Genomic DNA, 24,769 nt, shown 5'->3' with positions numbered 1-24,769 from the left:
GATCGACTACAGTCTTGTTCATAAATTAAAAAAAAGAGCCAATTAACAGTATATATAAAAAAATACAATGAACTTGTTTCAGGAAAGATTGGAGACCACTCTTTGTCTTAAAGACCTAAAACATTGTTCTACTTTGTCCAATCTCCTACACCACTGCATTGCTTTACATACAAAGCTATCCCTGTAACAGGCTGCGAGACATTGAGGCTCCCATATCATCCACACAACTGACTCTTAGATGGTGGTGCGGTCATCATCCCTTTAACCCAAGGAAGATTCTTGGTATATATAATAAAATAAATTACAGATACATATAAGTTAGGAAATTCTAATACTTGAGCAAACAATTTTGTATTGTATCTGACATTCAAATTATATAATTCTATTTGTCACCGTCTCTAAATCAAGTGCATGGGCAGTGCCCCCCACCAAAAAAAGGCCCTACAGAAGCGTTTTGGATCATCCCTGTTCAGACATGGTCTTCTTTACATGATACAGCTTTAAGAGAGAATAGTCAGGCATGAAAATACGGAAAGCTTTCATGGGTACACTTCTAGGGGATATTTGGAAAAGGAGTTGTGAGGACATAAAGTGAAACTGAGCAGCCCAAGAATATGACTAATGGTAGATTTTGGTATTAGTGATGTTAAGTGGGTTCTACATCCAAAAAGTATCTTTTCCACATGCAAGGAATGGTGATTCCCACTTGAAACAGAAACTATACATAACCTGTAATGACATCAGACCTGCCATAAGTTAACCAAATCTGATCATATAGATGGACTACAAAATACCATTTCTGCCGCACACTACATCAAAATCAATGCAAATTACCAGTGAAACATCCAATTCATTGTACAGATAATAAAAGTGGTAACTGCACAGACAGTAGCCCTAAATATGCCTCACTCAAGCCTGGCCTTGTCAAATTGCATTTCTTATGTAAAAGGTAAAGTTGTCCCTGTGCTTAACTAATTAAACACTATGTCATGACGACCTATGGGGGAGTGGGTGTATAGATCAACATTTTCTTGACCTCGACACCAGCTGAAAGTGGTCAGCTTCACGCCCCACCCGCTTTACTCCCGAGGAAGAGCCCCCAGCACCCATTGGATAGGAAGTTAGGTGGACCCCAGGGGCAGTCTGGATGACGTGAATAAGATAAAATTCTTGACCCTACCGGGACTCGAACCCCGACCCCTCGGTCCTCCAGCCGTAGCCAGTCGCTGTAACGACTACGCTAACATGGTAGTAAACAATCGGAAAATATCTTAATACAGCTCAAACCCTGTTGCCACCATACCTGAAAATGTGCCCGAGTAGACTCCCTTTCCATGGTGGTGCATAGACTCAATTATGGCACCTTGGCGCCGAGCTCGTGCACTATCCTGAAAAGGACAAACACAACTGTGATTCTCAGAGCACCCGTTAACAAGCACAACCATAAAAGCAATCGTGACACTACTCCAATTACAAACTAAAATTACAACAGAACACAATGCAGCGGTCAGACAAGCACAATGGTGCCTATATCATGTAACCAGACTGAACCTTGGGCTGTAAGCTGAAACTGAATGGTTAGCACTAATCATATTTCGGAGGTCCTTGGTGTGAATCTTGATTTGGAGGCAGATTACCAGGACTGAACTGTTCAGTCCATCCTGGAAAATACTAATTACATCCCTTAATGACCACTTCTACATATCCATAATTCAATATTCTCAACATTTGGCGCTACATAATCTGTGGCTGTCGAACACAGTGACCACATGGTCTGAGGCATGAACTGTCTTCGCTTGCTCGAACACTGGGATCGTGGGTTCGAATCCCACTCAAGGCATGGATGCCTGTGTGTACGTTTATTCTGTTTGTGTTGTCCTGTGTAGGCAGTGGCCCTACAACGGGCTGATCCCCCTTACAAGGAGTCCTACCGACTGTGTACAGGATCAAGAAACTGAAAAAGAAGCCATGGCCCAACAAAGGGCTATACAACCATACTAATAATCAACCATCATCATCATCATCATCATCACTGGCACGACAGCCCTTTGTGAGCCGTGGCCTTCCTCAGGATTGCTTGCCATTCTTCTCTATTCGATGCTACATTCCTCCAGTTCTTTACTCCCAAAATTCTTATGTCCTGCCACTAATAATCAACCATCAGCTTAATTTCAACAAAGATGGTTACAAACTCTCATGGCGTAAGTTTTCATGGCTTCCCTCAGTTATTCCTTGCTTACACACCACACATATGAATCTTCCTCATCTGATGATATGTAACAGTTACAGCCAAATAAAAGTATTAAATTCCCTCAGAATCAAGTACCATGTATTCTACAACGAATATAAAGTGAACTGCAGCCTAAAAATCTGTTAAAACTGTGCAAGAGTGCAAATGCACACACACACATATTACTTGCAAGCAGTAAACCGAAGGTAGAATTCTGCCATGTTACAGACAATATAAGAAATGCTTCAAATACAACTTAACACCGCTCGCCTCAACTCACTCCTAGATCATTACATGTCAATAAGCTGTCACTCGGTTTTGCTAAGGTATTTATGTTTAACGCAGTATTTTAATTTATTTTCCTTCGCTACAATGTTCTTCTGCATTTTAACACATAATTACCTTTAAGGTTTCTTTACAACAAACTTTGTAACACATTAGATATACATTATATGTAGCTTATAAGTTAATAATCAGCATACACAGAAGCAAGCTTGGTTTATGATTACTCTGGCTAGCTACATTATTACTTCTGTCATCATACACTGGGAACATTTCAATACATTTTTAGCATATTTCATATGGACCATGTTCTAGGACAACTCTTGACAAAAACAGGTCCATTTTCTCAATCAAGTCCCTTTAACCTCCAGACGAGAAGAAAGCACCAGGAATAATCAATATGGTGTGTGGGTGGCTAAAGCACAGTACATTTTCACTGGCTGCTGGGCCTAAAATAGCAGACTGGGCTCACTCAATCCACAATTAGGTTCTTTAATTTATTTCTTAAGTTGATACAAGCTAAACATTTTGAATTTTAATTACTTTATAATGCAAAAATGTTTCACTATAGAGCACTGAACTTTAATTTCTAACCAGATGCTATCATCCATAAACATTCAGATAATCTATCTTTGTGTACAAGGAAAGAACGAAATTTCTTTCAGTAGCACTTCATTCACTGATGAAGATATTCCAGAGACATGAAGTTATGTTAGCAAATCCCTCCACTCAAGCAGTAATGCTTCAGACTTTATTTGGGAGGTACTGGGCTAAATGTCGGTCAAGAAACACACTATTCTGGCTTAAGTTTCTTCGCGGGTTTCCTCAGTCCCTCCTGCAAAATATCGGGATAATACCGCTTCCTTCCACGTCCTTTCAATTCATTACTATTCACTGATCATTCTACTTTTGACGCTACAGTCTGGGCTAGTAACAGTGTCGTTAAATAAACAAATAAATACAAATATCCTCTGGACAAGAAAAGACATTGTAATTTAATTATACTTCAACCGGCGCGGCAACACTGTCGCCGGGCACTGGACTTGGGGTCGGCGCAGTGACCACACCACTGCATACTGCTATGGGCCCGCGACGAAAGAAGGTATGGAGCAATTTCAAGGCCAGCTTCGCATCCAGCCAACCGCCAACCGCCTTTAAATATCACAGCTGTTTGTTTCACATTTCGAAAAAGAATTTATTGCGGATGAAATTACAACCCAAGAATTCTGATGTCTGAAATTGTGCTTCGCTTTATCTTGAAACAAAAAGTAAATGCAACTTCTGGAAGCAAACCATATTTAAACGGGGGCAATGCTGTGTCAACGTCAAATAAAATTAGGGGAAAACTCTTGTACTTCAAACCGAAACTGCTGGGCGAGGAACAATTTCTTGCTTAAGCAACACATTACATTTAAAACATTTGCGCGTAGGGATTAAGTGGGAAATTTCGGGGATTATCTACCGCATCTATTCGGGCGATGTCCCCAACCTCATTTTGAAGGAAATATATCTAGTTTTTACCGCATAATATATAGCCATAACTTGGTCACGGTAGGTATTCTTCACAAGAACCTGTTTCAACTCTACCCCATTTGCTGACGTACCTACTAACGTCTGCACTCATACCTAGGCAAAGAGACAGTCACGGTTAAGAGCAACGGTTACTCTTGAACAACAGAAAATGTCACTTTTATTAGGCTGAGTCGGATGCAAATTTCAACACTGAAATGGGATTGTGATTTGTGTACGTGACTGAGAACACCGAAGAAATCGGATGTCAAAAATAACTCAAAAGGTGGAGAAATCGCTGCAGAAGCCTATATGTAGCAGCGAAATAAATATGCTAGGAGGGTGATCATTTTTATATAGCGCCAACAAACTGCTAGATATATAATCTACACATATTCCCCCCTCCCCGAACTCACAGAGCTAAAATATTTTTGGGTGAGACGCGAGACATTAAAAGAGTAAGCATGAAAATCAGGACCTCAGTGATTTATATATCAAGGAAGATCTGCAACCCACCCTGCCTCGTATTTCATGAGTACTACAAAGTGGCCAGACCGTGAAGCTGACAAATTACCTCGAAGATTAAAAATGCGTATAACTATACCTCCAGCCCCCCATACGTCTTCGTGGTGGGATGCTTAACTAAGCACAGGCTCAGTTGTACCCGTTGTACCCCTTTTACTTGTACCCAGGCCGGTACGTGGGGCTGGTTACGTATTCCGGATAGGCGATGCAATAAACAAATGCAGAACTTTTGTGGAGAAATGTCTTAGCGGTCGCTTAGAAGACAAAATAAGGGGGGGGGGGACTGAACTGAATCTAGAAAACCAATGCGGAATAAGAAACGAGATCTGAATGTAGCTGTGGAGAAAACTATTAACCGGTAAAGGTGACTTCAACTTCATACAACATGCCTATGTCAATATATGCATCGAATTTTCATTATATCCAGCCGTTCATTGAAAACAGAAATACAAGGATATCCGTACGGTATCTATCATAACAACACGTAACGTGCTTACCGATGGTGCATTAGAAAGTTTGAAAACAAAGCATGTATTTCGAAATATTTCACACTAGGCTCACTTTCACGAATTCCCTATGACACAGAGACCTGCACAATACGAACAAATGCCCGCATCTTAACTTATGCCTCACACAATACGTAACAAGATCATCTTCAAAAACGAAACCCGGTTCTGCCTGCCGTTATTATAGTCTGTCGGTCAATTCACGCGACTGTTCCTTTTTCAGAAAGTCGACAGGACATTGTGCATGGACATGTTTTAACTCCGAAACTACTCAGTCTTTCGGTCAAATATATTATGGAATTCTACGCCAAAACCGGTCTATTTCATCCTGGTCTCTATTGATCCACTAGGCCCTATTACACCCACTCTACGTGATCATCAATCAGAATGGATCGTCACACAAGAAACAGCACATAACAAAACACTTACCACTGGATATATAATTTTTGTAATATTTTTTGACAAAGGAAAAAAGTGTTACCCCTTTCAGCATGAAAAGTGGGAAATTTATTGAAAATCTACGCGACTATTAGCTTCTCAACGTCTCTGCTCCAAGGATCTTACGTCCTTCAGCGGTGCTGTATCTGTCCTGCTACCTACCTGTGTCAGTAACAGGATTTATGATCTTGCTGCGTTGCGTAGTTTGCTCCTTATGTCAACAACAAACTGGCATATGCAGCAAACGAACGTCACAACTGGGAGAAGTAAAATCACAAAGAAGACATATGGAAACTACGTGCTCGAATCTCGGTCTCCTTATGCGTAACTTTCCAAAAACAACAATTCTGTGTGTGTCACTTGTTTCTCGCTTCCAAGGTTGGCCACACATTGATCCCATTATAATCCCGACTTAACTATCAAATACTACAAGCATGAGTACCTCGTTACGCAATTTCTTCTAATTTCCATCTCTATTAGATCAGCGTCACTTTCCATAGCAATTTAGCCATGATAATAATTGGCAAAATTATGTCGAAGGCTACTCAAAGGGCTGATATAACTGAATCTGGCTCTATTAATATGTCCAGTACACCTCATTTCACACACACCCCTAGTAGGTTTCTTCAGGGCTTCTGGTAGGTATTTTTCTTTTGCTAATGGGGTGGAACTAACTCCCTTGTACTGCGGCCACTTCTGGCCTATCGTACCAGCCCCAGATGATAGGTGAGGGTGATTGTGGAGCAATTGGTGGAATGAACATTGGCAGGGGAAACTGAAGTACTCGGAGAAAACCTGCCCCAGCGCCATTTTGTCCACTACAAATCCCCCTTGACCAGACCCAGGATCGAACCCGGGTCGCCGCGGTGGGAAGCCAGCGACTAACCGCTTGAGCTATGGCGCGGCCCCTTCTGGTAGGCATACTTACCTGTCAAGCCTTCGAAAGTATGGAGTTGTGCATTTGCAGTATTGCTCGAATATAATAGGGGGGGGGGAAACGTAATATTGCTGCATAATTCGGGATTACGTACCATGCAAACGAACGTCTGGTGAAGTCGCATTTGCTGAACACTCTTTTAGTGTCGTGTAACACATGATTTTACAGCATTATGCAATGTATTGTGTAATGACACTCGGAATTTCTCATAATAATATCGCGGACCACTGGTTGAAAATCTCTACCGTATATAGCTGCAACTTCATAATGAGCAGAGCGAAATTGCCTGTCACAAGAAAATACGCGTTTCCACACAAATCCACGGAAATACATATTAAAGAGGGAACATAAGTGCGACACGCGCATTGTATGGCACCACATCCCATGCTGTAGCAAGTTTTGGAAGTAGGCAAGGTAAGGTCACCAGGCCACAGGTACTGCAACTCAACAGGTCACTGGCTAGTGCTACCAACTTGATGAAATAACTACCATAATCCAACTAGCCCTGTAATGCGAATACTAACACAATGCTGATTCCAGTCATTGGACCTGGTATACGAGATTTTAGATTCCCATTTCATTAGGCGTATATTAGTTCTGTGAAATCTATATACAAACATAGAGACCAAAGAGATAGACGACTACAGAAAAATTCGCTTGACAAGATTAAAATAAAAAAAAATAAATAAATAAATAAAAAAAAGGTAAAGCTATCCCTGTACCAGGCCGTGAAGGCCCATAGGGTTGTCAGACGTTGAAGGTCCCACAGTATCTAGACAATCGGCTCAAAGGTTGTCAGCCTTACGCGCCGGCCGCGCTTTACTCCCCAGGAAAATTATTTAATTAATTCCTGGTACTCATTTCTGTTAGAGGCTAAGTAAACCCCAGGGCCTAGTGCGGCTGGAAGGATCAGGTCAACTGAAAAAATCCAATGACCTCATCGGGACTTGAACCCGCGACATTAGGACAATTACATACAGGATCCTGAGACACACGGTGCAGATAGCATGCATAAATGGGTTAATAACGTTAAAGTGATCTTAAACAGGCCGTCTAGGTGTTCTCTGAGCTCATCTGGGTCAAGATAGGGACTAGTGGCGGGCTCTTGTGCACGCAGTTAAAAAAAAAAAGCTGTCGATCGACCGCTGGCTTCTCATAAAGGGCCCTGCTCCACCGAGGTGGTTACATCTGAACGATTTTATCCGTTATTTAAAAAAGGTATACAACACAAGATTCACATGGGAGCGATTGGGTATATGCGGGCCGGTTTACAGCGCTACTTTACTAATATCAAAAGCGGTGTTGTTTGAAGACATCCTTCCCCCTTATTTTTATTTATTATTTTGCAGAACGATCGCTTCCCTTTAAGCACAATACATTATTTTTTAAAGTAAGTCCTCCAACAAACATGAACGCTGTAAAAGAGATTCAAGCGATACCATCATGCAAATATGATACAAAACTATGAAAAAGTTATATTGGAATATGTACATTATTACTCAGTTACCTCGTCTTTGCAGATCTGATACGTTCTTAATCCGACAGTACCATACACACATACGGGTAATGATACAATTTTGAATATTATTTTTAAAAGCAATAAATTTCTTGCTAGTAGTAAAACACCGTCAGTTACAAATTTAACTGTAAATGAAATTGTATACAATAGTGTCACTTATAAATTCTCATGTGTTCGAAAAGTTTACATGAATTATTTACTTTTATATGGAATATAATTTCTTCTAACAATAAAACCGTATTCATTGTACGTTTTGTGTACAGAAGATACGAATTTAAGTTTTCCTATTTTAGGCGAGTTAGCAAAATATAGATAGCATTTTACCAGTAACAGACTCTTGTTACTGCCGTAGTAAATTACGAGAATTTTAAATGATTTGTTTTTTTACCAACATTGAGCTTTCCGCGAGTAGTCCTAATAAAATACAACTTTTCTAAGATTAATCAACTCTTTACTTATTAATTTCCATGCTTATATTCACAGCTCGGTTATACCTAGGGCGATATAGTTACTGCAATGCAACTGCTGTACCCAAAGAACTATGTTATTGTGAAAAACGTTTTATAGCAGGCATGTAGTGCCATATTTAGTCTTGGTCTGCTGGTATAGCAAAGGGAACACTACTTGCCTTACAAGTTACTCGTTTTACAGAAACAAGGAGGGCCTTATTACTACATACGCAAATCTGTACCATTATAGGATATTCAGCATTGAGTAACTGACTCCTCTGAGAAGGGCCCTTCTTTAGGAGCTTACAGCAGCTCAGCTGATCAAGAAATTCCTTTTATGAACCCAACGTTCATTATAATGCTCAAAGGAGTATTAAGTAAACAGAAGTATTAGGCGAAGAGAAGCTCCTCATTACGCAATGCTCACTTGTCTCCCTTGACTTCCTACTCTTAGGCCCAAATATTCTCAACACCTCGTCCCAAACACAGCTAGTGGTGTTAAAATATCAGGGGTAAATTTAATCCGTAAGAACCTCTTCCCCTCGTCAAAGCCTGAGTACCGAGTGTTCTGTCTACTTTATGGCGAAAATGGGAAATGTATTTTTATGATTCTCTGTATTGTGTTGCATTATCTCCACCTACGTACTTCTATAGGTCTATTTTACTTGAAAATGCGAGGTTTCAGAATAGGCTTCGTTCTCAGTGATTTTTAAACACAGTTCTTTGCATATTGGTGCGTTCTCTACGTATAAAAATCGTCTGGTTTGGAATATCTGTTCTCTGAGGCATGTGATAATGTCTCCAACTTTCTGTTACAAACGTGAAATTAAAGCTTACAATGTAATACCTCACAGCTTCAATAATGGCATGAAATAATGTCAGGAGAACTGCAAACCACGGTGCATGTGCTGTGCTGACCTTTTCTAAAGTCATTTTAAGGAACAATACTTCATTAAGTAATTAATTCACTCATCCATCAACGACTCTACAGCCATTTGTTGGGCCCTGGCCTCTTCTTCAGTTCCGTAATCATGTTTACACAGACGGTAGGACTCCTTGGGCGAGTGACCATCCCGTCGCAAGGCCGCTACCTACACACAGGACAATACAAACACAGTATAAACGCACACACAGACATTCATGCCTTGAGTGGGATTCGAACCCACAATCCCAGTGTTCGAGCGAGAGAAGACAAGTCATACATTAGAAATCGCAGCCACTGCGATCGGCTTTTAAGGAATATAGCACCAGTGAAAAATAACAAACGTCGGTCTGATTCACGGGTTCCGCAGGGCAAAGACGCAGTAACGGCCGCGACTTTTTATTATTTTTATTGTTCTTCGTGGGGTGAAGCTTAGTGCACTTGGTACTGCGGCCACTATTGGCCGAGACGGTAGACGATGGTGAGTGTGGAGCACCTGAAGCAAAGAAGACTAGCAGGGGAAACCGAAGTACTCGGACAAAACCTGCCTCACCAGAAATCTCGCATGAACTGACCGTGGCTCGAACCCGGGCCGCCGCGGTGGGAAGCCAGCGACTAACCGCCTGAGCTATGACAAGGCCTTAATGACCATGGTACTGATGAATTTGATAGCAACAAACCTCAGATATCTACAGCACAGCAGACGTATTCTGACGTAGGTCACGGTTACATTCAAGAGGCGGATACAACTGGCAGCAGAACTGAAAACTGCCTTACGAGAAATTAAATATTTAAGTCCAGTCACACTTATTCGCCTGCTTTAGGAAGCCTTCTGAAATGATTCAGATCTCTCCAGATGATTTACATGATTACCCCTTTGATATGAAACATTTGATTTTTTCACTGACTCCGTTCTGCTCACTGAAAACATTCACCAATCAGACATAACCATTAACCGTAAGATAAAGTTGTCTCTGTGCTTAACTGAATATGCACTACGCCACGAAGGTGTATAGCAGACTGAACGTACAGATCCACGTATTCTTGACTTCAGCCCTAGCTGGGGGTGAGCTGTCAGCTTCACGGCCGGGCCGCCTTACCCCCTGGGAAAGAGCTCCAGCACCCTTTCGGTGTATAGCGGAGTGAATGTACAGATCCACGTATTCTTAACTTCAGTCCTAGTTGGAGGTGGGTGATCAGCTTCACGCCCCGACAGCTTTACCCCCGGGGAAAGAGCCCCCAGCACCCATTAGGTAGGAGGCCGGATGGGCCCCAGAACCATTAACAACAACAAAATTATCACTACTAGCGAACAAACAAAAACAAATTAAGGCAATTCCTTGTGATACAATTTTCCGAACTCATTCTCATTACAAATAGAAAAAAATTCCGGGGAGAAGAGAAAGATTTTCAATCTATGCCCCCGCCCCTTCCATGCCTCATAGTGACAAAGAATGTTCGTGTGCAATTATTCTGAAGTATCATCTGTAAAGTTAAACATAAACATCTGTACAGAAAATACCATATAGAAAGATGTGAACGGACAAAGAAACTTTACTCGAAGGTATTTTAAAAAACTGTGTTTTGGTCCTATATCCATTTTTGTACAGTCTTTCTATAAAAAACGCATTATATTTCATGCGCTAATATGCCGTACGTTACTTCCGCACGATACCTAACAAATAAAAAATTGTGAAACCACACAGGCACCCATGAAGTGAATTTTATTTAACTTGAAACCTGGTTTCCCGGAAATTGGTGTTGATGGACATTCCTGTACTCAGGTGAAGATGGGACTACGACAAGTTACTGTCCTTGAATCTGAAACACCAGTGAGGAAACCAGAAGCCCTGGTTCAAAATAAAACTACACAGTCCCTGGAAGTTGTGCATGTACACGTTAAACAGACGTACAATTAAAGGGCGAAAGAAAAAAGACGTAACCTATGAACGGCAACTAACTATGCTGGCCGCTTTTAGTACTTCAATACGCATTTCTTTTTCATTTGCTTTCTGTACAGTAACAAAATTAAGCAACTAAATGAAGCTTCACGACGTTTCGGGTCAACGTGATCTTAGGGCCAAACGTCATATAGGCAGAAAGAAGCAAATTATAAATGAAAACGCACATCAGTTTGCACCTGCTATAAATGAGTTACGTGCTAATGCAGTACCGAAATCAGTAAATTATTGGCTACGAACTAAAACTGAATTTCAACAAATCCCGGGCTGAAGCACGGAGCGATATCGTCATCACATCAAGATCGTCCCCCCAATCTAATGGATAGCGGGAACTATCCGCCCAAGCGTAAAACCTGGTCACTCACCCCTAGACGGAGCTTACCATAAACGTAACCTCACACTTTAATGTTTAAAAGAGACTGGCATGGCGTATTCCGATGAGTACACATTTTCAAAAGGTGGCTCCTGATAAAGGTAGTTGTCCTTGTGCTTAATTAACCACCGCCCCATGAAAGCGGATGGGGGTAACAAAGGTATAATTCCACGCATTCTTAACCTCGACACCAGGTGAAGGAGTCACCTTCACGCCCCGGCTACTTTACTCCCGGGGAAAGAATACCAGGTAACCATTGGATTGAGGCTGTGTTGGCCCCACAGCCGGTATGGACGATGTGGAGAAAAATTTCTTGCCTCTATCGGGAATCGAACCCCGGTTCCTCGGCCGTCAAGCCCGTAACCTAGTCGCTATACCGACTGATCTTGCCCTTGTGAGTTTCTGCTTCTCATTTGGATTGATACCGGTAATACGTACAAATCATTACTGAAAACTTATCCCAGAGACACCACAGTACACACAGGCTTTGCACTTCGCTATACGTTTACAATTCTGGCAATTTTTAATTATGTCATGTGCGAATTTTACAGGATTTTGTTTTTATACGAAAGTTCTATTTGAGTTCCAAACAAAGTTCTGGTCACATTAAACAGCAATAAACCAAACTTAAATTCGCCCAAGAGCTTTTTTTGTGTAGTCCTAGCACTAAATTTCAAGAAATCTGTTCGATAATTTAGGGAAAAAATATACGGATGGACACGACGCCTGCGTGCGCGCACTCTGTGGGGAGAACGCAAACACTCTGCCTTTAATTTGCACCACCTACAACACGGAAGGAGGACAAGTGAGAAACGGCATTTACGGAAACTGTCCTTCAGTTGTCGAGAAACAACAGGACGTTCTAATTCGAAACGATGTAATCAAATGTGCGAATCGACAGCCTTCTCGCATTACTGGCGCAAGGTCGACATCATGTGCGAAGAATATAAAATACGGACATCACACATCCTTTACTGTGCGTGGCCCACTTCGGATTCTAGTCGTTCATTCTTTATATAAAATGGCCCACTTGAGCAAGAGGCAGATCCTGTTAACTGAATCTTTTACCATGGAGGCCCGCTACGTCGGGTAACAAACACCGGCAGGCGGTGCATGGCCTACTTCACTGCTCACACTGTCAGCGTGTCTCCCACCAATGATTACGACACGCATTTACAGCGCCTAGAATCAGGATGATGACAATTAGAATTCGGTCAGATGTGCTGGGTGTGCAATCGCGTCTGAAACATGGCCAGGAATGAGATCGAGAGAGGGACAAATTGGAAACAGTCATTAATCGGCACCTCAACACACAAAGTGGGCAAAATGTTCTGCGTTCGTGTGAAGTGCATGCAAAGCACGTAGAATGAGGAGCTAACAAGAAGACATCACGGCGGATGTTACACTAGACCGAAATGGTCGAAATTTGCCACATTTCTTTACAGCAAGTAACTGTACAAAAACAACTGAAACAGAGTGAGCTGTCCCTGTGCGTAATTAAGCACCACGCCACAAGAATTTACGGTGGAATGGAAGAATAACTCAAAGCATTCTTAACCGTGGCATTAGATGAAGGTGGGAGATTAACATTATTTCCTGTCCCTTTGTCCACGGGTACCCGTCGGAGAGAGAGTCTAGTGGGAGAGGCGAACAATGACAAAGAACAGACTATCTTGTTAAAATACTCAAGTTGTATCTGAAATGCTTTTTTGACAAGATTACCTCTGCAATCGCAGGTGGGCCGCAAAGTAACGGAATATAAAAACTTAATACTTCCCAAAATAAGGACGAAATAGGCATCGCCTTGAAAATGGCCTCTACTATAATAAATAACTTTAAAATCAACATCAATGTAAAAAAACTGTCCTGTCATATCTCGTCATCCAAGATAATAATTTTTAAGTTTCACCAATTCGGGTTTCAAAAGTATATAGGTATACAAAAAAAAACGCCATTTTAACTGATGGAAGTCAGTTTTGAAACACGCCAAGTTGGAACGACTATTACTGCAGAAGATGGGTGTTCTGAAAAGTCATTTCCAACTCACTGATACACGCCGGTGTCTGCAGAAAAAGGCCACGTAATAAATATTCAGAGTACAGCCTCGATCAATTCTTTCGTCCGTAATCTATTCAAATTAACAAAGCAAATATATAATAAGACGGTATATTTTTGCGAGCGCGGATTCATGCCCAAGAGCAGACCCGCCGTGTGGGTTCACCCACACGTTTACGCTCGCTGCGATCTTTAGACCACTGACTGTACTTTAAAGGATCATGTAGAGACAACGGAAAACAGAATTCTTGATTCTTCGCAAACTACAAAATTTCATTCGCGGATCAAAACTTGCCCATACCGTGAAGAATGTAACATTAAGAAACTAATTACCACATTGGCGCGAATTCAATACTTCTCAGAATACGACGCGTACCCCAATTTTGAAAAGTTCAACCGAAGAGAAATAAAATCGTCAGCTTCACAAAACTTACTGAAAACAGTAAACAACAAAAGACTTACTAAACTTTAATCTTTTAATGAACATGCAAGAAAATGAAACGATATTTTATATACAACGAACAGTCGAAATGGGTGGCAGGACTATCATCCCCTTTGGATTTTTAAAGCAAAAGATCATCATTGAAAAGAAGGAAATACATCGTTGCCCCCCCCCCCCGAAAGATCATAAAGGCACCCACGGTATTCGGTTCAAGCTTCCGGTGAAATACCAAATATATATGAACACGCAGTCAATCGTTTATAAGGTATATGGAAGAGGAAGAAAGCAGGCCCAGGCATTCCATTCGGGCAAATACGGCACTGGTCAATACTTAACAATGCCATCGCGGGGGGGGNGGGGGGGGGTGAGAGAGAGAGAGAGAGATCCAACGCCCTGAAGTCACAGGCCAGCTCTACTTCCGATGCCGGCCAGCACCGGATATCATGACGTTCGTCTCAGTCCTTCCGGCTGAATATAAACAAAAGTTCTCTGCGCTTAATTACGCCCCACGCCATGAATACATTAATTAAACACAAGCCATGAGACGTATGGGGCGTGGAGGTATACCTCCAAGCATTCTTAAACACTGTCAAAAGATTGACCGGTCTAGAAAACCGAAACTAATGGCCGTGGGGATTCGTTGCGCTGACCACTCGACATCCTCTATCCGCTAAAGTTGGCACTAACTTACACGACAAACGGCGGTCGCTCGGTCGGTATAGTTCGCTTGCGAACTAAAGTTACGGAGTTTTTTTTTGTTTGTCAAAAGATTGATGATAGTAGTCAGCTACACGTCCCGCGGATCCTAGCTGAAATCATTCCTCCTTGCTCCTCTAACCATTCCTAATCACTTTCTCGATTCTCACATTGCAACACATCCATCGCTGTAGGTAACGAGTCGACACAAATGACAGCAACATGTGGCATTTGCAATGAACGTGATGTTACCAATGCAATCGCACTGCTATAGCGGTAATATTCTAGAGTCAGGGAGTACCCGGTTTGATTCTCGGCACAGTTGGCGAATACATTTGACGGACTTTTTTCGTAATATTCCTCAGTTCGTCCAGGCGAATCCCGTGACATGTACTTACTTACTTACTTACTCATGGAGCCGAGCCGCCAATTCTGCTGCTTCTCAAGAATTTCCCAGCATTTTATGGAACCCGAAGGTTCATTACCGTGTTCACAAGAGCCCTCCACTGGTCCCTATCATGAGTGATATCAATCCAATCAATACCATCCCATCCTCTCTCTCTACCGTGATATGTACTTGTAGCATCTAACAACCACTTCCTTTCAAATCCTTACCTACTCATCTCGAAGCTAACGGGGGGTAACGTTCTAAACCCTCAATCGGCAGGTGCTCGGTTCAGATTTCGGTCGGGGTTCCGCTTATCCTGGAAGTTTCCATGGTTTGCCTCCGTCCCTCCATGCAAATGCCGAGAAAGTGCCTCAATCTGGCCAACGACTGCTTTCTTTCCAATTCCTTACGATTGGCCCTACAATTCGATAGTATAGAATATCGATACTCACAGAGTCGTAATGCAACCCGCAGGCAAACATTCTACGCTACAAAGCATCTGAAACGTCATTAAACGACATACCTGATAACTGTTTCTCTTCTACTGAATGGGGCTGTATCTACTATACGCAGGGTGTCCGAATGAAAAGTATCCAAAATAAAATAATTATACCTCAGAAAGCATTTATTATACACATTTATGGGTTACACCATTACAAAGGGAAACTATCAAAGTGTTTCTCTGAGTATATAACTTTCTCACTAAATTTCAGTGTGGGCTCCCTTGGTGGCAGGACAAATATCTAGAAGATATTCAACCTCGTTCTACGTTTCTTGAAGCATGTTGTTACTGTAGCCACAGCGTCCCTTATGCAGGCTTTCTGGTGTCGAAGGTCGTTGATCTTAACTTGGTACACAATGTTCTTCACATAACCCCACAAGAAAGAATCCAATTGGTTTAAATCTGGCGATCTAGGAGGTTAAGCCCGCCCATCCATCCATCTTCCAGGTGATTCCTAAAACAGTGGCAGAAATGTGGCAGCGCCCCATCTTGTTGGAAGATAGTTTGAGGTGGTAACTGGGGCAGCGAATACAGCTCCAGCAAGTCCAAGTACGAGCGTCCTGTCACAGTCTTTTCCGAGAAGAAAAACGGCCTTATCAACTTATCGTACATTAAACCGGCCGACACATTCACTTTGGGGATGCCTGTCTCCAACTCACATGTGACATGTAGTGCTGCAGTTGTACCTGTTTACAGCGCCACTGACTCGGAACGTCGCCTCGTCCGAGAAGCGCACTTGGCGGAGGAAATCGGGTGACGCGTCCATTCTTGCTGGCATGTCCACACCGAAGTTTGTGTGTGCTACTTGGTCACTCGGTTCTAGTGCATGAATCAGATGAATCTTGTATGCTCTTAGGCGGAGCCTTTTGTACAGCACATTGTGAACTGTTGAACGTGAAATTTGTACGTAACTGCAAGCTAGCAGCACGAACTGATTTGCGCGGACTTCGCTGGAATGTCTCTCTAATGCGACTGACATTTTCTTGAAAGGTCCGTGTCTTTCCAAAAGACTTTACACGCAACAGAATACCTGTTAGTCCTCAGTTTGTTGTTCCAGAACCCAATGTTTTTCCGTGCAGGAGGTTGTCCATATTGCATTCTAGTTAAGAGACTGCAACTCTGATAGCCACAAAACGCACTGAACCTGTTCCTGTGGTGTCGACATCGTTACTGAGCTCACATATCCCGGGCATGAAAAGAAACTTTTAGGATTTTCCTTTCCGATGAAATAAACCGGATATGTGTATAACAATTTTCTTTATTTTGGATACCTTTCATCCGGACATCTTGTATGATATGTAGAGCCGATGGTTAAGCCGTCTCAAGCGCACCGGTTATTTGCAAGTGTCAACATATTAAAGGAAGAGCACAGGCAAACCTTCGACACCATAACGTATCTAGCTTACAAATATTTCTCCGTCTTGTCTGCATTTATTTCGTGTTGGAGGAGATTTGTGAAATAAATATCTCCCGCCGCCAGTCAACAGATAGAACTAAGTGGCTTTTCAGTAGTAACGTACATTTTACGTCCTCCTACAGAAATATACGAAACGAACTCCTTTCAACAAAAACCATCATGAAAAACGTTACGCAATGTAACTTTGGCAGAAGCACATTCTCCACATACATGTAACGGTTTATGGTCTCGAACTGAGATAGACCGAACCTGTGTTAAGCCATCGTTTCAGAATTTTTCTGGAGCAACTATGAGGAAAAACTCAAAACACGATAGCCAATTCGAACCCGGAACCTCCCGAATTTGAAACAGACATGCTACACTGACACCTTCGGTTGTCTGGTACAGTTGGCGAAGTAACAAGCGCGGCGAGATAAACCGATTCCTGGCACAAATACCACCCACGTTGCAACACTGTTACCACCCCAGGTTCTTCAATCCACATTCGATTCCCGGACGCCTAGCTTTACGGGCGTTGGCCTCCGCTCCCCTTTCCCCTCGAGACCAATTACACGACGTATGGGGGCGGGGAGGGGCTCCTAGGGCGGACGGTAGAAGGGGAGGAATCCAGGGCGTGGTTCGCCATGTTTCACGGGGCCGTGGGATGGGTTGCAGGACTCAGATAGAATTACAACAAAACGACATCCTACCCTTCACAGCCGTCAGTGACGTATTCTGTTCCTTTACATAATTTGTACCGCCACCAATCAACTTACAGGCCTGCACGAAAATATGCACCACGGCCTATCACACTGTGCTCTTTCTCTCGGAAGATACAAATTCGTTTTGGGTGTCTGAACCAGACATTATTAACCTCTTCTACGTACACTACGCAGCAGATATTTCCCTCACAGCGATGGTCCTACTTGTCTGTATTCTTTGTTCGAATATCAGCGACAGAAACGTGCTGGGCCATCTTAAGGCAGGAAACTGAATTCGATTTTGTTCCTGATAAACCATCGCGATTTTATATGCATTAAGCACCTATATTAACAGTATACATATTAGAAGCCGGAAGGTCATGGGTTCGAGTCCCGATGAGGTCATTGGATTTTTTTTCAATTGACCTAATCCTTCCGGCCGCACTATGATCCTGGGGTCAAATCAGCCTCTAACAGAAATGAGTACCAGGAATTAAATAATTTTCCTGGGAAGTAAAGCTCGGCCGGCGCGTAAGGCTGACAACCTTACCGCCATCTTTGAGCCGACTGTCTAGATAATGTGGGACCCTCAACGTCTCACAACCCTATGGGCCTTCAAGGCCTGGTACACGGATAGCTATACTTTTTTTTTTTACATATTCATATTGTTTGGTTACTCAAGGAGTACATTAAGAGAGAGTAGTCCGAAATGGAGTTGTTCAGCAACATTATAAAAGTCTGCAATTTGTATTTTAGATCTATTATTCTTGAACCAATATATAAAATTTAAATTTGTGTCAAAAAAAAAACAACCCATTTAACTTTAAAAATAATTTACAGGATAACATATAATGTACCAACAATCTGTCAAATGCAATATATTGTCACGTGTCCGGGGTTCCGTGACGAAAATATGGGGCTCTGGATTGGATCTACTGACATCTTTACACAGTCCGGAGCTGCAGGCAATTTCAGTGCTGTCGCCATTCTACACTTTCCAGCTCACCGTTGCACGCACACTAGGATTCTCCGTCTTCGCCAGTTGTATCCTAGCAACGGATTTATCACAGTCTCACTGTAACTTCAAATCACACGTGAAGTTTTCTTGGCACAGTCTAATTCGTTCCTTGCCATTTCTGCAGCAGCCAATTCCGAGACTACTCTCCACTGCTGTTGTATACTCCGCTGTGTGGAGTGTGGTAAAACGCATCGCTACCTACAAATTTTAAACACTTTTATGCATCACAACTGCCATCATGTAAATGGAATATCTGAAGTAATATCTCGCAACGCCGAGCAGGCCTGCTGTGTATGTTATATAAATACTGGAAATGACGCAAACAAACAGTCTACTGAATAACCGCTACCTCTATATGAAGGTGGGAGAATCCTTCCCGAAATTGCAATTTATATAAACAATGGCCTCTTCCTTTGACAGAAAAAAACTTACCGCGTCTGGAAACCGTACTAGGAGAAATATTTAGACTCAACAGGTGCAGAGCTTGCGGAAAATTTAAGGTGTTATATAACCAGACGACCTGCCGGTCACGGTATCCGAGCGGTCTAAGGCATGCACTGTCTTCGCTCGCTCGGAAGCCGGGATCGTGGGTTCGAATCCCACTCAGGTCATGGACGTTTGTCTGCGTTCTTCTGTGTTTGTGTACAGGTAGAGGCCTTGCGACGAGCTGATCACCCACCCAAGGAGTCCTACCGTATGTGTAAGATCTAGAAAAACCGAAGTGAACGGAGAAGTTCATGGAGGTAGGCCTAGGCCCACTGGGGATGTAGTGCCAAGAAAAAAAAATAACCAGACGACTTACTTATGTTAATCCAGTGAAATCTATGAGGTTAAAAAAGATTGACTATATAGGTTAAATGGGGGGGAACATAAATATGCTGAATTTTTATGTAAAAATTCTTGTAAAGCGATAATCTGTAGGATCCAGATGGTTATGAGAGTACAACGAGTACAACATAAGATGGATCCTAGGGTAGTAGGTTGTAAGGGTGGGAGGTGGATAATTCTGGCTCAGGACTCTGTGCAGTGGCGGGCTTCGGTATTCGAACTTATACTGCCATAAAGTTATTTTAGTTTAATGAGTTATCACTACTCACCTCAGCTGGGTCCGAACGGGATGTTAGCACTTCCGAAGACAGTTGTTTCAGCGTCTGTGTGAGGTTCCGGGACGCTTCTGCGAGAGCGCGAGTGTCTAGCGTCGGTTTCGCAGCTGTCGTTGGTTCGCATTTACATAATGCAGAACCTGAAGTCGCTGAGCTACATGACAAAACTGATGACGGTGACGTGCACGCATGCACTGAAGTCGACGTCAACGGGCCATGATTTGAAGCGTTATCCGATGTAGTCTGTGATGCCGGGAGTTTTATGTTTGATGCATTATTACTTGTATAAAGACTTAAATTATTTGTGGCATTTTCTAGGGACTTCAAAGGAGACTGCACTAAATGTTGTTGAACAGTACGGTGGGAGGATTCTGATGTGTTGGAAGACTGAGCCACTTCCGAGGAGGTATCAGTGTTTGACGACGAAGACTTCGTGTAATAGTATAAAAGACGCCGTGGTGGTACATACGAAGGCGAAGAGTATTTGTCGTCTGTTGTTGAACTAGAAGACACCGACAACTTTGATGATTCGCTTGCCACAGAAACCGCGCTTGAATTCTGATGCGATACTTTCTGTTGAAGGTGATGCCGATAGCTATCGGTTGACGTGGAATGAGATGTATTTTTGCCACTTGACACAACTGACAACTGAGAAGCTGTCATCACCGAATTTCTCGATGACACTAATAGCGGACTAGGTGAAGCAGCGGAAACGCTGATCTGTGACAATGAGGTATTAGATTTAGAACACGTTTGCGTTGTTGGTGACGCAATGTGGTACTGAGGTGCTGTGGAATCACTTGCACTGTTACCATGACATCTGTTTTCAACGCTAGGCTGAACCACAGTCGCTGGAGAGGTACTACTGGGTGTATTACAAGACGTAGTATTGTTGGAACCTGTCATGGCAGGTGCAGAAGTCGCAGAAGGTAGGATGGGAAGATGTGACTGGAGAGTTGAATTTGTGGAAGAGGTGCTGGTGTTAGTGTTGGAATTAGTGCTGGCTGATCGACGAGATGAGCTGGGCGTGACTGTTGAGAGTTGCAGCTGTATCAGCATCATGTGGTCACCTAGCCGCATTGTGAGGTTCAGAGGCGCCTTCCCCGAAAGGAAATCATTCACCTGCAACACAATAAAAACAATTGCTTGTGTAAGAAGCGAAACAGATTGTATGCCTCAAAATCATAGGACAACTCGGCTGTTGGTTTTTAAAAAATAAAGTCTGTCACTGTTATATTCTTCTACGCGGAAAACCTCAACTGACAGCTCGGACTGACAAAATAAAAACGGAAAATGTATTATTTATAGACATACATGCATCACTGGCAACAGATACTTCTCACCATATAATCAATAAGCAACTGCTGAAATAAAAAAGCGAAGACAGCATGAGAACAGGTCTCAGGAAAATACGGCGTGAAGGTGGAGACTGGATAAAACTGGCTTCAGACAGGGTTCAATGGCCAGCTTTTTTGAACACGGTGTTTCAAACTTCGACCGCCTCTGTGGTCTAGTGGTCATAGTTCCTGGGTACAGATCCAGAAGTCTTGGGTTCGATTCAGGGCGCTACCAGATTTTCTGAGAAGCAGTGGATCTGGAACTGGGTCCACTCAGCCTCGTGAGGATAATTGAGGAGCTATTTCAAAGAAATAGCGGCTACGGTCTTTAAAACCGAATTTAACGGCCGTGGGGATTCGTTGCGCTGACCACGCGACACCCTCTATCCTCTAAAGTTTGCACTAACTTCGGCGACAAGCGCCGGCCGCTCGGTCGGTCGGTATAGTTCGCTTGCAGACTAAAACCACGGAGTCTGTTTTGTTTTGTTTTTTTTTTCTTAAAGGAAGTGGATCTGTTAACCAACTTAGTTTTGGTTATGCAATTTCCACAGAGGTTTGGTAACGCTGTACTGTTCTTATTCCCCTCTGTGTGAGAACAATATCTTCCGCGAATGCCATCAGTTCATACGTATGACGACCCCGCGTTAAGGACTTACTGAAGAAACCAGGCTAGCCGTTTTGGGACGGCTCTTACTGTTAATTCAGCACGAACGTCAACAACCGGGAACGGAAATGTGTCTATGAATTGTAGCTGAGTCTGTAGAAGTTCGAGTAAGATGCTGCACAGCACAAACACCAGTATCACGGGTTCAAAGCTCCTACCACGTAAGTCGATTCAGCTTTAGAATTCTGTAAAACGCAACAGGGCACTGCGCAACCTGAAGAGGTCCTTTCAAGATTAACGGTGAGATGGACTGTTCAACTAATAAGGCTTGAAAGGATATTAAATAAGAGATCTTAGCGGCAGAGACAAGGACGCTTATGGCCAAGTGTTCATGCTGCTTGCTGAATACCACGGTTAGTAGTACACCAAAGTCTGATATTCCGAAAAACTTTAATGATTTCCTAGTCAATCAATGAAGCTGAGGTGAAATGTACTGCTCTACTGAAACGTTACGCATCGGAGCTTAAACAGTAATCGGTTACTGCGAGAAGAAAACGTAAGACGTGGCTGGGTCGCCAAAAGTAACGGATAGAGCACAAAAACTGTTCACAGTGGCTAGCGACTTCATTTTACGATTCCAACAGTATCAACATGAAAGTAATCTGGAATCTTATTTATTTTGCTCCACAATTTAGTTGAAGACTGGGCCAAGACCGCCTCTTTCCGAATACTTTCGATCCATCCAGCCATTCAACACTACGTAGTCTGAGCTATCGACAGCGTCGTTACAGAAACAATTAATAAAAATACTTAAATTGTTAAACATTTCGAAATTCAAGTATTGTGTCACAGCAACATCACATTTCGATTAAATTCTCGGGATTACATAAGGTCTACAACATACATTTCAAAAGTTTCTGAGATGTACTAGCACACAAACAGTAAATAGCAGCCAGTGAAGAAAGGACGATTTCTAAAACGGATCCATTTAATTTTTAAGAGGTAGTTCTTTCAGGGTGGGGTGAGACGGGAGTCCACTTGGTTCGTCGGCCACTAACTGGCCTATTGTACCAGGCCCGGACGACAGATGAGCGTGGAGCAGTCAGTGGAATGAGAATTGGCAGAAGAAACCGAAGTACTCGGAGAAAACCTACCCCAGTGCCATTTTGTCAAACACAAATCCCACATGACATGACCTGGGCTCGAACACGGGCCTCCGCGGTGGGAAGCCGGCCTGAGCTATGGCACGGCCTTTTAAGAGGTAACACAAAAAGATTTTTAACTTAAGTCAGCAATACTAAATATTTCCAAATCGAAGCGATGTATTTAATGCCACAAATGCTAGATTAAAGGACGGATTTAAATGGTAACGTGGGCTTGAAATGTAACCGATCCTAGCAAAAAGTAACAGTAAACCGGTCTGCTATTCGAATAGCTACACCACGTTTGCCAACTGCGAAATTTTAACGCTGTAATATACGTCCTGCGCGGAACCGCGATGGTAAAGCAAACAGATCAATCCAACTGAATGGTACAAGCTCGCGCCAGAAGAGATAGGAGAAAATACATTTTCACTTGAGAACACGAAACGGTTGAAGCAAATGCAAGCGGGCAAACTTTCTTTTTCATCAATGCATTGGTTTCTCCCTTCTCCCCCCCCCCATCCCCAAAAATTAATGCAGTGACCAAACTTACACAACGTGAAATCAGTGTACAAGAATTGGGCCTCCACCATGTACTTTCGCCAACAGCAACCTACGAGAAACGCACAGCCACAGTTACACTATTGCCACATCATTCGCACTAACACGCTTAATAACTGCANAAGAAGTTGTACTTTTGGGAGCTCTGCACTAAGATATAAAGTTGGCGCGAAATAAATGAGTAGATAAATTAGCAGATAAATACATGCATGAAGAAAGCAGTCTTCTGGGATTTGGCACCGTGTATATGTGGTGTTAACCGACGTTTCGGAGGAACGTATCGCCTCCATCTTCAGGGTAGAAGGACCGTCACGGTCTCTTCGCTTGCGGATTTCTTATATTTTTTCCTTCTACCCTGAAGATGGAGGCGATACGTTCCTCTGAAACGTCGGTTAACACCACATATACACGGTGCCAAATCCCAGAAGACGGCTTTCTTCATGCATGTATTTATCTGCTAATTTATCTACTCATTTATTTCGCGCCAACTTTATATCTTAGTGCAGAGCTCCCAAAAGTACAACTTCTTTGGGATCGATTTCAAAACATACAGAAGGCGACAATTCGTTGAATCGATTTAGGTCTATTCTTTCGATAATCCGATAGGATTACAAATTTTTAGAAAGATGTGGCTGTAAAAATCTTTCTCAAGAAACACAGATGTAATTTTCTTTTCACGATGGAAGCCCGTACTTGTATTTAAGCGCACTGCACATACCTTGGAGGCGCGCTGCCACTCTGATGGACAACCATATTATCTACGTAAGAAAAATGTAAAATCCCAGTGAAGACTTACGATGTCGTCAAGTCCTTGTTTGTAGTGAAAACGCTGTACCGTGTACCGCTGAACCTCAAGAGTGGCCCTAGCGCTAGTCGTGACCACAACCAATACATGTGTATGGTGAAGTAGGGCAACATTCTTCTTAGGGGATGATTTTCGGAAATATTACTTTCGGTGGCTCCGCACCCGAAATGGAGTATGGGGTGAAATGAGACGTGCATGCAAAATTGTAAGCGAAAACCTCAGAAAATGGTTCCATTCGAAGACACTGGCGCACGCGGGGGAATTAATATTACATAAGGATCCTAGATAAATTAGGTGTGAGTTATGGAGTGGATAGAATTGGCACAGAACAGTTCAAACACAGGTTTTTGTGAACATGGTAATGACAC

The 24,769-nt window shown here is 42.6% G+C and overlaps 1 protein-coding gene across 1 annotated transcript in view; it reads right to left on the bottom strand.

Moving 5' to 3' along the window:
* Positions 1-24,769, bottom strand: part of LOC111872923 (midnolin-B) — a 122,790-nt gene that overhangs the window by 9,755 nt on the left and 88,266 nt on the right. The window contains exons 4-5 of the mRNA XM_023867213.2: positions 19,947-21,074; positions 1,304-1,388 (exon numbers count right to left, since the gene is read on the bottom strand). Of these exons, the coding sequence (XP_023722981.1) occupies positions 1,304-1,388; positions 19,947-21,074 (1,213 nt within the window). The remainder of the gene's footprint in view (positions 1-1,303; positions 1,389-19,946; positions 21,075-24,769) is intronic.

Source organism: Cryptotermes secundus, unplaced genomic scaffold (assembly GCF_002891405.2).
Source record: "Cryptotermes secundus unplaced genomic scaffold, Csec_1.0 scaffold407, whole genome shotgun sequence".
Lineage (NCBI taxonomy): Eukaryota > Metazoa > Arthropoda > Insecta > Blattodea > Kalotermitidae > Cryptotermes > Cryptotermes secundus.
This window is presented reverse-complemented; position numbering and strand designations above follow the sequence as displayed.